The 16,105-nt window shown below is 36.1% G+C and overlaps 1 protein-coding gene across 12 annotated transcripts in view; it reads right to left on the bottom strand.

The window, feature by feature from the left end:
* Window positions 1-16,105, bottom strand: part of FUT8 (fucosyltransferase 8) — a 301,575-nt gene that overhangs the window by 77,960 nt on the left and 207,510 nt on the right. For all 12 annotated transcript variants that reach the window (XM_077909653.1, XM_077909648.1, XM_077909645.1 and 9 more), the window contains one exon: window positions 13,322-13,436. In XM_077909653.1, the coding sequence (XP_077765779.1) occupies window positions 13,322-13,436 (115 nt within the window). The remainder of the gene's footprint in view (window positions 1-13,321; window positions 13,437-16,105) is intronic.

The raw sequence follows: 16,105 nt of genomic DNA, 5'->3' as shown, positions 1-16,105 counted from the left end.
ATTTTGTGTTTCTACTCATTTAGTTATTTAAAAGTTACATATCACTTTCCTCTATTAACTAGATACATGAGGAGTCTGTTTTAAGGTTTCTGTGGCAAGGTCCTATATTGCTAATGATGGACAGATGCAAAAGAGGATGTGGCTTCACCAGACAATATTAAAAGCAGCCCTAAAGCTTATATTCAGTTAGTCTCCTTCAACAAAGCACCAGGAAAATAAAATAAAAATCAAAATACTCATTCCTCAAAGCACTTGTTAATGGTAAATATAACAACTTGGAGTTAAGATTCTGCTTCTTCCCTCTGTTATTTACTAGGCAAGTTATACAAACTTCTCTATGCCTCAATTTATTCTCCTACATGCTGAATATAACAACACCTGCCTTGTAAGAGTTTTGCCTGCTACTGAGTAATACAGAAAGTGTATAGAAGGGAAGTGTATAGAAGCTTACAGACATTATCCATGCTCACAGCTTCCTTTAATGTAGCAGAAGATTTTAAAGAAATATCCCCTCTTTCACCTTCCAATTAAAGGACTTTAATGAGACCTTGGGCTACTTGGATGTTTTATCATCTATTTTCAAAATGATTGATCCAAACCCTGAACCCAGTATAAAACCAATGTAATGACTTTGAATGCCTAAATTTTCCACAGAAAAAAACAGAATCACTAATAACCTTTCTCAGGTGGGTTTTTGAAGTGATATGAGCTGTGCAAATCACACACACCACCCCCTGATAAATATTGATCACAACTGGCCTTTTTGGTTTAGGTAGGTCAAACATATGATGGCATTCATACAGAACATCTAAGCACATTTTAGAATCACTACTACAGTACCATAAGCAATATGAGAGCATGCGTCATTTTCTAGCATCAGAGCATATCTATATATTTTAATGCTATATTTATATGCTTTTATAACTTATCACTGAGTCACATCAGAGACTTATTTGATCTTAGATTCTTAGTCAGTACTCTGTCCTGAGTTAAGCAATTAAGGAGTGTGAGCACAGTAAGAGTGAGCAGTGAGGCTTACTGAGCAGATACTATTATTGTCTACAGTAACCAGGACTTACACCTAGAGTATGGGGTCGTACAAAAAGGCTGTGGACATTTACTGAATAGCAGCTAATAATCAATTGCAGGCTGGTCAATTTGAGAAAGTACTGCATACTCTAGGGAAAGACAGTGAAAGTCCTAGTCAGAAAGCTGCTTTATAAATAAAGTACAATTTTAACTGGAGGCAACCTAGTCTTTCTTTGTTATCTATGTACTTGAGACAGAACCCACTCAATCTTAAACAGTCAGCATCTATTACTTTTCATCTAAATTTGCCATATGTCTTTTTCTATTTCAGGCTTCTTAATTACAGTGGTTCTTAGGTAATCTTATGTCTAAGGGATGTTAGATTCCCTCTTAGTTCAGTGACAAAGGCTTCCTTAGGAGCAGAGTGTGTTTACTAAAACGTAAGCTGAAGGGACCCTCATTTGAACAGGTCCTTTCAAAGGCCCTGGGAGGAGGAGGTATACGTAATGTGTTTACCTGGTCATGTGTTTTTGCTAAAAAATGCAAAATTTGATCACAATGAGTTAAGATAGCTGTCTTGTCCCACTTAGAATTCCCTTCCATCTCACTTTTCCACTATTGGTGTCAATATTGGGTGGCAATGAAGTGGCCTTCAGCATTTCTGGTTCCTGTTATGGGAAAATTAAGGTGGGGATTCATTTAGTTTAGATCTATAGGGATGTATTTATGTGGTTCAGGATTACTTTTGTGCAGTTATTTTTGTGATATAAATAGATACAGGGCAAAGGGATGTACTACAATGTCAATGGGACCCCTGGCACCTAGCATGGGAAGTGTCAGGTAATCAGAGAATTGGGAGTTAGTTCTCAATAATGCCTAGTCAACACAGTTCTCTTCTGTCATTAATATCCTAAAAAATGTAGTGTATATAATGTAAAATGTAGTTAAATAATTATATGTATTATTCTTTGTTCCTTTTTTGATAATCACATGCAATAGAATTTCCTTTATATGGCACAAGCTTATAGAAGTACTACAAACATGAGATATGTATATGTAAAGTTGCAAATTTTGTGCATCACAAATATCAGTAATTAAAAAACAATTTTATCAACAATGTTAGAGAAAGATCTGATTGAATTTTTCTGTTCTCTTCATAGAAAATATTACAAAATCACTGTAAATTCACTGTACAGGATATCCTATAAATCATAAAGAGCATGAAGCTAAGAAACGGTATTACAGAGTGTCAGGCAATAATAAAACTTTCAATTTTTCTGGAGTATTGTGTTATGGTATTTGTCAACTTTGTAAAATTTGTAATTTGTTGGTATTTCTTTTTTTTTCATTATAAATAACCAAATCTCACTATTCATAGGTTCCATATTTGCAAATTTGCCTACTAGCTAAAATTTACTTGCAACTGCAAAATCAATACTTGAGGTGCTCTCAGGGTCACTTGTGGACACATACAATATAGTGAAAATATGAGCTGCCTGAAGCACACAGTTCTCAGCTGAGGTCAAACAAGGTAGCATTTTGCCTTCTGGTTTTAGCTGTCATACTACAAACAAGCATTCTTTTTGCAGTCTATACAATGCTTTTTGCATTTTTGTGCATTTGTTGACAACTTTACTGTTTAAAAATGACCCCTAAACATAGTGTTGAAGTGATGTCTAGTGTTCCTAAGCACAGGAAAGCTGTGATATGCTTTACTGAAAAAATATGTGTTACATAAGCTTCATTCAAGTATGCCTTGCAGTGCTTTAAGCTATGAACTCAATGTTAATGAGTCAATGATATTATATAAAATGTTTTTAAATGGAAACACACATAGCATAAGGTTATATATTAATTGGTTGGCAAAAAAGGTGTGACTAGATTTCCAGGAACCCAAGAGCTGTGGTTCACTAATTCAGTGTTTATGGTGACTTTATAGAACATAATGATACAAATAATGAGACTTGACTGTAACTATTTACTTTAATATTTAATTCTGTATTTGTATTCCTTTTTATAAAAGAAGAGTGCCAAAAACTGTAGAGATTTCAGGTCCAGCCCCTAGATCTGAATCCACCTCTCGTCAGTACCCTCCTTCTTCCTTTCATGGGAGCTTTGCTACTCCTCAGTATTTTTGCCTTGCTAAAATTGAGAATAGGATTCTGGAAAATGAACTCCTGGCCTGGGACTTCGTAATCAAGATCAAAATCACCAAATGTAACAGTATTCCTATGTGGAAACCAGACCTGCTTTAAGATTTGGAAAATTGTTTCTATAACACTGTGTATATTGTAACCTAAGGCAGAGTCAAATTATTGTGAAATTTGCCATTTCTTAGGAAAAAAAGAGTCATATTTCCAGAAACAGAAACTGAGTAACATTCAAAACAAGTAGATGTTAGGTTGATAGACCTATATTAAATAAAATTTAATTTAAGTCCAACATATTCAAAAAAAAGTAAAGAGGATAAAATATTAGGTAGGGGAGTAGCACCCAGAATGTTGTCAGTTGCTTATTTTTTTCTAGGTAATAGATGTTAAGAACCTCACATGCATTCTCTTATATACTTCTACTAAGGAATGATGTTTTATTTTATTTTATTTTATTTTATTTTATTTTATTTTATTTATTTATTTATTTTTTTAAAAATTTTTATTTATTTATGATAGTCTCACAGAGAGAGAGAGAGAGAGACAGAGAGAGGCAGAGACACAGGCAGAGGGAGAAGCAGGCTCCATGCACCGGGAGCCCGATGTGGGATTCGATCCCGGGTCTCCAGGATCGCGCCCTGAGCCAAAGGCAGGCGCCAAACCGCTGCGCCACCCAGGGATCCCAGGAATGATGTTTTAAAAAAGCCTTTCTTAAACTAATATTATACCATATGTTAACTAACTGGCATTAAAAAAAACTTGGCAGAAAAAATAAACAGAAGTTAAACACACACACAAAAATGCCTTTCTTATCGATAATTAAGAAGATATGAATATATAAGAAATATGTAAACTTAAAAACAACAAAATGCTGGGGTGCCTGGGTGGTGTAGTCAGTTAAGTGACTAATTATTGGTTTCAGCTCAGGTCAAGATCCCACCATGGTTGTGAGATGGAGCTCTGCATCAGAATCCACGCTCAATGCACATGCTTCAGATTCTCTCTCTCTCCCTCTGCCTCTCCTGCTCATAATCTCTCTCTTTCTCTCTCAAATAAATATTTAAAAAACAACAACAGCAACAACAACAACAGAGTGCTGGAATAGTTGTGCTGACTACACTGCTAGGAATTTAAAAAATTCCTCCATAACCACTGGACATCTCAAAATGTTTTGTTTTGTTTTTTTAAGATTTTATTTATTTATTCATGAGAGACACAGAGAGAGAGAGAGGCAGAGACACAGGCAGAGGGAGAAACAGGCTCCATGCAGGGAGCCCAATGTGGAACTCAATCCCAAGACCACGGGATCATGCCCTGAGCCAAAGACAGATGCTCAACTGCTAAGCCATCCAGGGATCCCCTTCAAAATGTTTTTAAACTCTTGTTAAGAAAACCTAAAATCCCAAATCAGACTTTGGCAAAGATTTTAAAAGAAGGAACTAAATTTGTGATTCACTATATTGTTATGCTAATATTAAGTTACACTATTTAATTAAGATAAGTGGCTTTTAAGAGAATACTGCAAAAATGGCATCCAAATTGAAAATGACTAAATAAATGTGTCTATTTTGGTATGACATGGTAATTTATGTGGTAAACCTGATGGAATCTACAAAAATGCTACTAGAATTAATGTATGAGTTTAATAAAGTTGTAGGATACAATATCAATATACAAAAAAATCAAGCTTTTATATGTTGAGGTCATTTCCTTCTGTTCCTATTTTGTTCAGTCTTTTTATCATGAAAAAGTACTGGATTTTGTTGAACATTTATTTCTGCAGCAATCAAGATGGTCAAATGGGTTTTTTGCTTTATTTTGATGATGCAGCATATTATAGTGATCAATTTTCATATGTTGAACCATCCTTGCATTCTAGGAACACATAACAGCTGTCTGTCATGAGGCTGGGAGTATGGGGTGGGTAGCTGCTGTGGAACTAAGAGAGGAAATTAACCAAACTTAACTGCAATTTATAGTTGAAGATTTCCCCTGGAAGTTATAAGCCTTCAACTGACTCCAGAGTTCCAAAATAGTTATATTACATAGTTTCTGCAGTGCAACTGATGTCTAGGTGAGGAGACAGATTCTTGGTGCTTCCCACTCTGCCATTTCTTGGAATTCCTCCCCAGATAATCAATTTTTGATTAGCACATTAAAATGTGCTTGGCAATCAGAGAAATTTGATCGATGACTGGTTATTTGATTATATTAAAGAACTATTCTTAGTATGCTAGGTGGAGTAATAGTACGTGGTTATGTTTTGGAAAAGTATCTTAAACTTTTAGAAATTTATTCTGAAACATTTATAAATAAAATGATAAATATCTGGGATTTGCTTCAAAATGATCCTGGAGATGGTAAGGACTGGTGGCAGTATAGATGAAACAAACTGAGCATGAATTCATAATTATTAAAGCTGGATAAGGCGTACATAGGGGTTCACGAGTCTCTCATTGTTATGTATGTTGAAATTTTCCATAATAAAAAATATTTAAGGGATAATAAAAAAGCCTGTAGCAAAATTAGTGTAATAGGTGAATTAATAAAAAGATCCAAATAATGAGACAGAAACATAAACCTCAAAACAAAACAAAACAAAACAATGGGAATTAAAAAAACAATGTGTGTGTGTGCAAGTGTGTATATCTGAGGATAATTAATTCAGAGATACTCTGAGAATGTTACTAAACTTTAAGCTTTCCAAGAGCAGACAACATACCCTATCTGTTTGTTCACCATCCTAAATCCTCAGCAACATACCTAATGTCTAGTACATCCAAATACTTACTGAATAAACAAACAATTCAATCAGACCTATGCTCCCATATGCAAGGACTCTGTAAAATCTGTAAGAATTCAAGATAGTGTGGTTTTTAATAATGCTTAGAAAACTAACTTTAATAAATTTTCATTTTTTCTCATCACCACCTTTGTCCATCGACTTTTAGTATAACAATTCCCCTCTTTCATTTTATGAAAGCTATTCTTGATGTTGTATCTACTTACCACTTCTTGTTCCTCCCTCATCAAACCTGTTTATATTCTTGTTCTTGGGAAAGATATTCTCCTTCTCAGTATATTCTTAAGTCTTAGATCTAAGAAACTGTCTACTTTTCTCCATTTGATCTCTTTAAAACTAATAATTTCTTTCAAACAAGGAAAGGTTGTGAAAGTTTCTACCTACTCCAGTCGTTTTATATATTTAATTAACATCTTAATACAGCTAAGCTAATGACTTTGCCTAATGAGTTATAAATATTAGTACCTCTGACTTTATTTTTAGTTTTCATCCTTGTTGGTCAGAAATACAAGTGTTACCTGAATCACTCAGTAGAACACATTTTACAACTCTGAGAATACCTGATGATGGGTTTGATCTCATGTTCAGTACACCAGCAGACAAATAAAATTTATAGTTATATTCTAACTTTATTTATTTTATTTATTTGAGAGAGAGAGAGAGAGAGAGAGAGAGAGAGAGAAAGGGAAGAGCACAAGTAGGGAGAATAGCCAAGGGAAGAGCAGGGAGCCCGATGCAGGGCTCGATCCCAGGACCCTGGGAACATGACCTGAGCTGAAGGCAGACGCTTAACCAACTGAGCCACCAGGGCCCCTCGCCTTAAATCTATTTTATTTATTTTATTTTATATTTCTATTTATTTATTCATGAGAGACACACAGAGAGAGGCAGAGATATAAGCAGAGGGAGAAGCAGGCTCCCCGTGGGGAGCCTGATGTTGGACTTGATCCCAGGACCCCGGGATCACGCCCTGGGCCAAAGGCAGACACCTAACCACTGAGCCACCCGGTGCCCCGCATTAAATCTATTTTAAAGAATTTGTTTTGTCAAAGACAAATGTGTCTACATTTTGTGTTGGGAGTTAGGGTTTCTTCAAAATCTGAAATACATGTTTAATAGCCCCAACAATGCATTCCTAGTATGACCTGGCCACTTTCCATTTTATAGACCATCTACAGTTGCTGGAATCCATACAGGAAAAGAGAAATTACTATTTCTCTAGCCAGTCTGTTATATTTGAATGGAAAAAACAAATGTCTATCGTCATTTAAGAAGTAGAATACTTGTTTTCTATTTGCACATCTTTTACTATTCTATGAAAAAAAGGAAAATTATCACCCTACTGATTTCCAGTAAAAGTCCTATTCACAACATAAACAAATCCCTAAAAAAAGGACATCTTTGTTACTTTTTATATGCTTTACTTAGAGTCCACTGAAAATGGGCTCAATATTACTTAAATAGTCAACTTTGGGTCTAGGTAGAAAAAAAATCAACCTGAACCAGAAATTAAATTAACTTTAATTTCAAGTTAAACTGGGAAATGCTTTTTGCCATAAGCTATATGCCATAACTAGTAGCACTCACCACTGTGAATTCAAACTGTTTCAAACAAGTTAAGAAACAAAGGCATTGTGATCTCTATCATTCAGTGTGTTTAATATAACCAGACTAGAATTTAATATGAGCTAATTAGAAGCCACAAAGTAAATTCTAATAACAGTAATGAAAATAGAATCTCTTCCATGTCATTCAAAAGTCTAGAAAAATGACTTATATTATGGCAAAATGTGGACTCATAATGACAATATCAGCAATGTATAGTTTTTAAAATGAGCCTGGAATTGATATCAGAAACTAGATTTCAAAATACAAAAAACAGCACTTTCTCAATTTGTTATCATTACACAGCACACTTGTAAAGACCCCCACAAAATGGTACTTAAACCAACCCAATATTACATGGTTACTTTATGGATAAAGAACATTTTAGGTAAACATATAGAAGACAAACACCTTAAGAGAATTACTTGCTCCATTCTACTAGAGCCTAACAGCATATTCAAGGTTGCTCAATAAGATTATTATAATCTTTTAGTCAGTTTAGTCTTTTTATACTACACCATAAGCCCTTCAGCTCTAAAGAGAAAATAATTTTAACTAAGACAACCATAGAACTTTGTCCCAATGAAGTCTAGTTGCCATAAGTATTTTTTTATTTTCTAGTATCTTTTGTGAAATGGCTTCTCCTAAGTAAAACCAAGATATAAAATTAATGAATGAAAATCTAAAATGGAGACTAAACTTGACTGAACTACGTGACTAAGTCAAGCAGCATTTTCATGGGACATAATGAATGTCAATGGGTTGGAATTGCAAAAAGGCTTAGATTTAAACTGAAACCTATTATTGATTAAGATAAAGGCTTAATGCAGGTTGTTTCTTTGACCAGGTTTTGTATTACACTTTAAATAAATCAGAGTTTAGAAAATTTTACAATTGCACCCAAAACCATAAGACACCTAGGAATAAACCTAACCAAAGAGGTAAAGGATCTGTACTCTAAAAACTAGAACACTTATGAAAGAAATTCAGGAAGATATAAAGAGATGGAAGAACATTGCATGCTCATGGACTGGAAGAATAAATATTGTGAAAATGTCCATGCTACCCAGAGCAATTTATACATTCACTGCAATCCCTATCAAAATACCATGGTCTTTCTTCACAGAGTTGGAATAAATAATCCTAAGATTTGTATGGAACCAGAAAAGACCCCAAAGAGCCAGAGGAGTGTTGAATAAGAAAACCCAAGCTGGAGGCATCACAATGCTTGACTTCAAGTTGTATTACAAAGCTGTGATCATCAAGACAGTATGGTATTGGCACAAAAACAGACACACAGATCAATGGAACAGAATAGAGAACTCAGAAATGGAGCCTCAACTCTATGGTCAACTCATCTTCAACAAAGCAGGAAAGAATATCCAATGGAAAAAAAGACAGTCTCTTCAACAACTGGTGTTGGGAAAATTGGACAGCCACATGCAGAAGAGTGAAACTGGACCGTTCTCTCACACCATACACAAAGATAAACTCAAAATGGTTGAAAGAGCTAAATGTGAGACAAGGATCCATCAAAATCACAAAGGAGAACACAAGCAGCAACCTTGTTGAAGTTGGCCACAGCAACTTCTTGCAAGACACATCTATGAAGGCAAGGGAAACAAAAGCAATAATTAACTACTGAGACTTCATCAAGATAAAAAGCTTCTGCACAGCAAAGAAAACAGTCAACAGAACTAAAAGACAACCTACAGAATGGGAGAAGATATTTGCAGATGACATATCAGATAAAGGGCTAGTATCCAAGATCTATAAAGAACTTATCAAACTCAACACCCAAAAAACAAACAATCTAGTCAAGCAATGGGCAGAAGACATGAACAGACATTTCTCTAAAGACGACCTACCCATGGCCAACAAGCATATGAAAAAATGCTCCACATCACTTGGCATCACGGAAATACAAATCAAAACCACCACGAGATACCACTTTACATCGGCGAGAATGGCTAAAATTAACAAGACAGGAAACAACAAATGTTGCTGATGTTGGAGATGTGGAGAAAGGGAAACCCTCATGCACTGTTGGTGGGAATGCAAGCTGCTACAGCCACTCTGGAAAACAGTGTGGAGGTTCCTCAAGAAGTTAAAAATAGAGCTACCCTATGAACCAGCAATTGCACTACTGGGTATTTACCCCAAAGATACAGATGTCATGAAATGATGGGACACCTGCACCCCAATGTTCATAGCAGCAATGTCCACAACAGACAAACTGTGGAAGGAGCCATGATGTCCTTCAACAGATGAATGGATAAAGAAGATGTGGTATGTGTGTATATATATATATATAGATGGAGGAGGTGGATGGGGGAATAGGTAACTGGTGACAGACATTAAGGAGGGCATTGACGAGATGAGCACTGGGTGTTATACTACATGTTGGCAAATTTAAATAAAAATAAAATAATGCTTACTAGTAATAATGAGAACTGATACTAAATTTCATCAAAATGAGTAAAAATCTAGTAAAGCTTAAAATGATTTCAACTGTCCGGACCAATCACTGAAGTAAATTATAAAATCATCTGAATTATTTATTAGGAATACAATAAGGTATGACTAAAATCTCCCAAACAGATTTGAACTATTAAAAACATTTTCTCTTATTGCACCTTTTTTTTTTTTAAGATTTTTTATTTATTCAGGAGAGAGAGAGAGAGAGAGAGAGAGGCACAGACATAGGCAGAGGGAGAAGCAGGCTCCATGCAGGGAGCCCGACGTGGGACTCGATCCTGGGACTCCAGGATCACGCCCTGGGCTGAAGGCAGGCGCTAAACCACTGAGCCACCCAGGGATCCCCTCTCTTATTGTACCTTTTCCCTATTATTTCCTTGTTAGCTATAAATTATTATCATTCTTTATATAACTGCTGCCTGATAGGCCAAATAAAAAGAATCTTGTAAATTCTCTATTAAGTTATGTAAACTACTTATTTTTATGTAGAATACAGGTATCAAAGGTCAAGGTTTTTTTTAAAAAATATTTTATTTATTTATTCATGAGAGACACAAAGAGAGAGAGAGAGGCAGAGACACAGGCAGAGGGAGAAGGAGGCTCCATGCAGGGAGTCGGACACGGGACTCGATCCTAGGTCTCCAGGATCACACCCTGGGCCAAAGGCAGCGCTAAACCGCCAGCCGGGCTGCCCAAGGTCAAAGATTTTTTTCTTTATCCTCCTTTACACTTGATTCTAGCCAAAAGACCAAGAAGCTATTATCGTCCTTTACATATTTATTTTCTAGTATAGTACTCAGTTTCTAAGCCTGTTGATGTCTTTTGGGATTTAAGTTGCTTAAATAGCCTTTTTACAATAGTATTTCACTTAAAGCAATGGTTTGGGAACACCAGTACATTTGAATGCCAAGAAAAGTTATAACAAGAAAAAAATGTAATCACTTAAAAAATATGTATAAATAGCTGACCTCATCTGATTAAACTCTCTAATTCATTTAGTTGAACCAGTCAAATCATTCTTTTTAAAGTAGCTGCTGTGCTTTTCTAAACTGGGAATAAAAGTTCCAGTCAGAGAAAGCATTCTTTACTAACATAAGTGCTTAATTTTGTTGGAGTGGGAGAAAGGACTCTTATTTACCTGTAGCCAAAGAAGGAAAAGTGCAAGTGACTGGCATTGTTAATCTCTAACAAATAATATGTTAAAAATATAGTTCCTGAATTCAAAGAGCTTTTGGACTAGATGGAAAAAATGATCATGAATACATTAAATAATTAAAGAAAAATATTTTTCTGAAATATGTTTTTTCCTACTGAGATTTTCCTCATCTCCTTCAAGAAAAGCATGAAAGTAAGCATCTGTTAAATGGCAATATTTGAAAGTGAAAGTAAGGTCCAACTGAAATGCTGTTTTGCTCTACTCTAAAAGATTAATAAAGCCAACATGGTTTGAAATCATTAGCATGATTTACAAGTGAAATTCTCTAATATAGAACCACAGAAATCAGCACATAGAGGATCAGATTTGCACTACAAGTAAAAGCACTTGGACAAGGAGAAAAAATAAACTAAAGCAGGTGGCAGGTACTTGTTACAGTATGCAGAGCTCAACTACGACCAAATCATAGTTTAAATATAACTTTTGTTGAATAAAATCTAATGAATATGTGGAAATGGAAGAAACTCAGAAACTATAGTTATTTCCATTTTAAATGAGGATGATAGTTCTGCACCACCAGCTGTTTATAGTTCATTGAATGAAGTTCTGGTTGATAGGAGATAATTACCTCTTCCCTACAGGAGGCAAGTGTTTCTCATTCTGCAGACACCCCTGATAAATGGTCATGGGAGTATGAGACCAAGACAGCATGCCAAGATCAGTTTGGTTTTTAATGATCTCTTTAAACACTTGATTTTCTATTTTTTTCCTATGTAAGTTTAGGAAAACGTGCACCTTGAAATATAGAGAATTAGGTCACTGGCTATTATTTTGCTTTTACAAGGCACTTCAACCTTAGAAGGAAAGCAGAGTGACTGTACACAGAAAGTATACCATCCATAGTATTAGAAATGGATGGGCATGGTTCCAACTTCAAGCATTTTGAAGTTACTTACTAATTCATTGTTTACCCCAAGACTATTCTTTAAGTTCCCTGTCAGATAACAATGCGCCCATCATCCCAGTCACTTCAGCTCTCTCAGCCACTTGGAAGGGCCTATCAATCATACCTTCCCAGTCTCTCTCAATTTTGTCTCTTCATTTCCAATTCAAATTGACACACACCTCCATATTTCTCATCTGCAGGGTGGTCCTCACCTCCTAAATGGTCTCCTTGCCTCTAGTCTCTTTCTATACTATTCCAGTTCAGCCAAAATAATACTTTCGAATTAATAGCAACACCCTCATCATGCCACTCTTAGATGTAAAAATTTTTCAAAAGTGGGTTGTAATTCCAAAATGGAGAAAAGCATATTAAGCAAAAATCCAAAATTTAAAAAGTAAACCACTTCTGTTATTAGAAATAGTTAAGATTAGGTATGCATATTAATAAGAGAAGAAAACACAAAAAATGAAGAGAATACATTTAAAAGGGCCTAGGACTTGAGGCTGTTTATTGTTAAAATGATGTTTTTGCAACAAATTCTCTCAGCAACCACTTGCTGCTTATGCAACATAAAGCTTAACCGGCACCCAAAGAACCCTGCAATTTGGCTCCCAAACCTACCTTTTCTAGCTTATTTTATACCCCACCTATTCATACAACCCAAAACTCCAGACAAATTAAAATATTCCATTACTCAATGGGTTCCTGTCCTGCACTTTCCCGGCTATGGACTATTATTCATATCATATGCTCCAGCTAGTATACTCTTTTCCATTTCTATGTGTCTAAATCCTACCTAATCATCCTTTTTAGCTCAATTCAAATAGCTTTTCCACAAAGCTATCCCTGACATCTTCTTCCTCCAATGAACATTTCACCTGTATGTCGCACATAAAATACCACTTTCTACTTTGCATGGTAGTGTGTGTGTGTGTATATGTAAGCAGTAGCTCCTTTAAGGCAGGGACTTTGTTTTAGCCGTCTTTGTATTGTACTGGAGATATAACATAGCATCTTTCTGAATAAATACATAAAATGAGTAAATACTTTAAAAAAACAAGGGCTAGAAAGACTAAAAACCAACATCTCTTATATGCTTATATGATTTTCCTTCTTTTCTCACTCAGGTTTACTTCTTTACCTAATTTTCTTACCTGAAGGTATGTTATTCTCCGCTGGACCAGGTCTGTCAGATCTTTGGCCTCTTTTTCCCGCCAATCACCTGCTCCATCTGTTTGACTGAGGTAGTATAGATCCGTCATTATAGACCTATAGACAAACAACATTTGGAGGTCTAACTTATTTGTACTTCATCATAGGATTACACAGAGTCATAAGAAGAGAACCAAATTCTTCATAAAGATTGGTGCTCACACTGATGCTAGTTCTCTTCCTTTATTTTCTATTAAGACTGTGAAATTCAACAATTAGTTCCTAACATCCAAGATTCATTCCTTCAGTAAATTTCCACTGTTGAGAAAAACATGCTGGTTTTTCCCATGCCAGTCAGCTGCATTTATTTCCCAATGCAAAGTGCTACAGACATTGGGGGAAATGGAAACCCACAGCAAAGAAATAGGTAAATTAATATAAGGGAGAGAAATAAGTTGGTGCCAGTATTTGAATACTACATCTTTGTTCTCTCTGTCATTTCCTTCCCCCACTTAAATGATCTCTTCATACATAAACACTCTGAGTGGTTGGAATAAAAGATAGAGGAAAGTTCTGACATAAGTCTTAAACAATGGTCCAAACCAAGGTTCAGCAAACATTTTTCTGTAAAGAACCAGATAATACATATTTCAGGCTTTGTGGGCCTCTGTTGCTTTTGTAGCAGGAAAGCTGCCATAGACAATATGTAAATGAATGCATGTGCCTGTTTTCCAATAAAACTTTATTCATAAAAACAGGCTACGGGCCAAATTTGGATCTTTGGGAGGTGCTTAAGTCATGAGGGCGGAACCCTTATGAATGGGATTAGTGCTCTTATAAAAGACCCCACAGAACTCCCTAACCCCTTCCGCCATGTGAGAACACAGTGAGAAAGTGCTGTCCATGAACAAGAAAGCAGGTCCTTACCAGATACCAAATATGGACTAGATCTTGGACTTCCTGGCTCCAGAACTATGAGAAATAAGTTTCTGTTGTTTATAAACTACACAGTCTTTGTTATTTTTGTTGTAGAAAGCTGAACAGACTAGGCATTGCTATTTACACTACAATGCCTCAGAGTTGTTTTAGAGCTTTTACCTTGTATATGAAGAGTGCCTATGAATAGTTCTACAACTAAGAGAAAGTAACTATTGGGTGTGGGTGACATGGTACTGACGGCCAGTCAGAAAAATGATCCAATACCCAGTGCCTTACAGGACTCTTGTTTGATCAGTGAGAACTCATTTAGGAGATAATGAAGCTAGCCTTTAAAAATTGTGATTTACCTAGGAGTACATGGCATAGTCTTAATTCTCTGTTATTCCTGGCTCTTAACTAGTTGCTAAACCATTTAATAAAAAACCAATAACACCACACAGGAAAAACTAAAGTCTTATTTACTATCATAGAAAATTATTTAAAGGGATGCCTGGGTGGCTCACTGGTTGAGCATCTGCCTTTGGCTCAGTTTGTGATCCTGGAGTCCTGGGACTGAGTCACACATGGAGCCTGCTTCTCCCTCTGCCTATGTCTCTGCCTCTCTGTGTCTCTCATGAACAAATAAATAAAATCTTAAAAATAAAAAAGAAATTAACTTATAGTCTTACACAATGGATAGAGGTTCAACTTTTAAGTTTTTTCAGATTATAAAACTGAGGCCCCTATGGATTTTTAGGTAGCCTACAGTATTTTTATAACGTTTTACATTTTTTAAAAAAGATTTTATTTATTTATTCCTGAGAGACACAGAGAGAGAGAGAGGCAGAGACACAGGCAGAGGGAGAAGCAGGGTCCATGCAGAAAGCCCAACGTGGGACTCGACCCCAGGACTCCAGGATCACGCCCTGGGCTGAAGGCAGGTGCTAAACCGCTGAGCCACCCAGGGATCCCTAAAGTTTTACTTTTATTAGGGGAAATGTCACTACCCATAAGAAATTGTGTGAGTTGATCATGGAAACACATGAGAAGTCTTAGACTATAATGGTGCTACAGGGCTCTGCTGGAAGTTTATTTAAATTAGTTTCTCAGGGTCTATTTATTTTATTTTTTATTTTTTATTTTTCTTAAAGATTTTATTTATTTATTGATAGAGACAAAGAGAGAGAAGCAGAAACACAGGCAGAGAGAGAAGCAGGCATCATACAGAGAGCCTGATGTGGGACTCGATCCAGGGTCTCCAGGATCATGCCCTGGGCTGCAGGCGGCACTAAACCGCTGCGCCACCGGGGCTGCCCTCAGGGTTTTTATATATATATATATATATATATATATTTTTTTTTTTTTTTAATTTATTTGAGAGACAGTGTGTGCAGATGTGTGAGCAGGGGGGAGGGGAAAAGGAGAGAATCCTCAAGCAGACTCCCTGCTGAGGGTGGAGCCCACAGAGAGCTCAATCTCAGGATCCATGAGATCATGACCTAAGGCAAAACCAAGAGACAGATGCTTAATGGATTAAGCCACCCAGTTTCTCGGTTTTTTTTTTTTTTTTTTTAGTTCCTCAGTTTTATAAGCCTCTGCCCCATCACTCTCATCATGATGATTATTTTTTATACCTCATAGGTTTCATCATATCCAAATATGGTTATTGGTTATTTGCTTTTTTCTGCCTATCAAATATGAGCGATCTCAAAACCTGTTATAAGCCTCAACCTTTTTTTTTTTTAAAGATTTATTTATTTATTTATCCATGATAGAGAGAGAGAGAGAGAGAGAGAGAGAGAGAGAGGCAGAGACACAGGCAGAGGGAGAAGCAGGCTCCATGCCGGGAGCCCGACACAGGACTCGAT

The sequence above is a fragment of the Canis aureus genome, chromosome 9 (genome assembly GCF_053574225.1).
Source record: "Canis aureus isolate CA01 chromosome 9, VMU_Caureus_v.1.0, whole genome shotgun sequence".
NCBI lineage: Eukaryota > Metazoa > Chordata > Mammalia > Carnivora > Canidae > Canis > Canis aureus.
The sequence above is the reverse complement of the archived record's forward strand: the minus strand, read 5'-3'. Positions and strand labels throughout refer to the sequence as shown.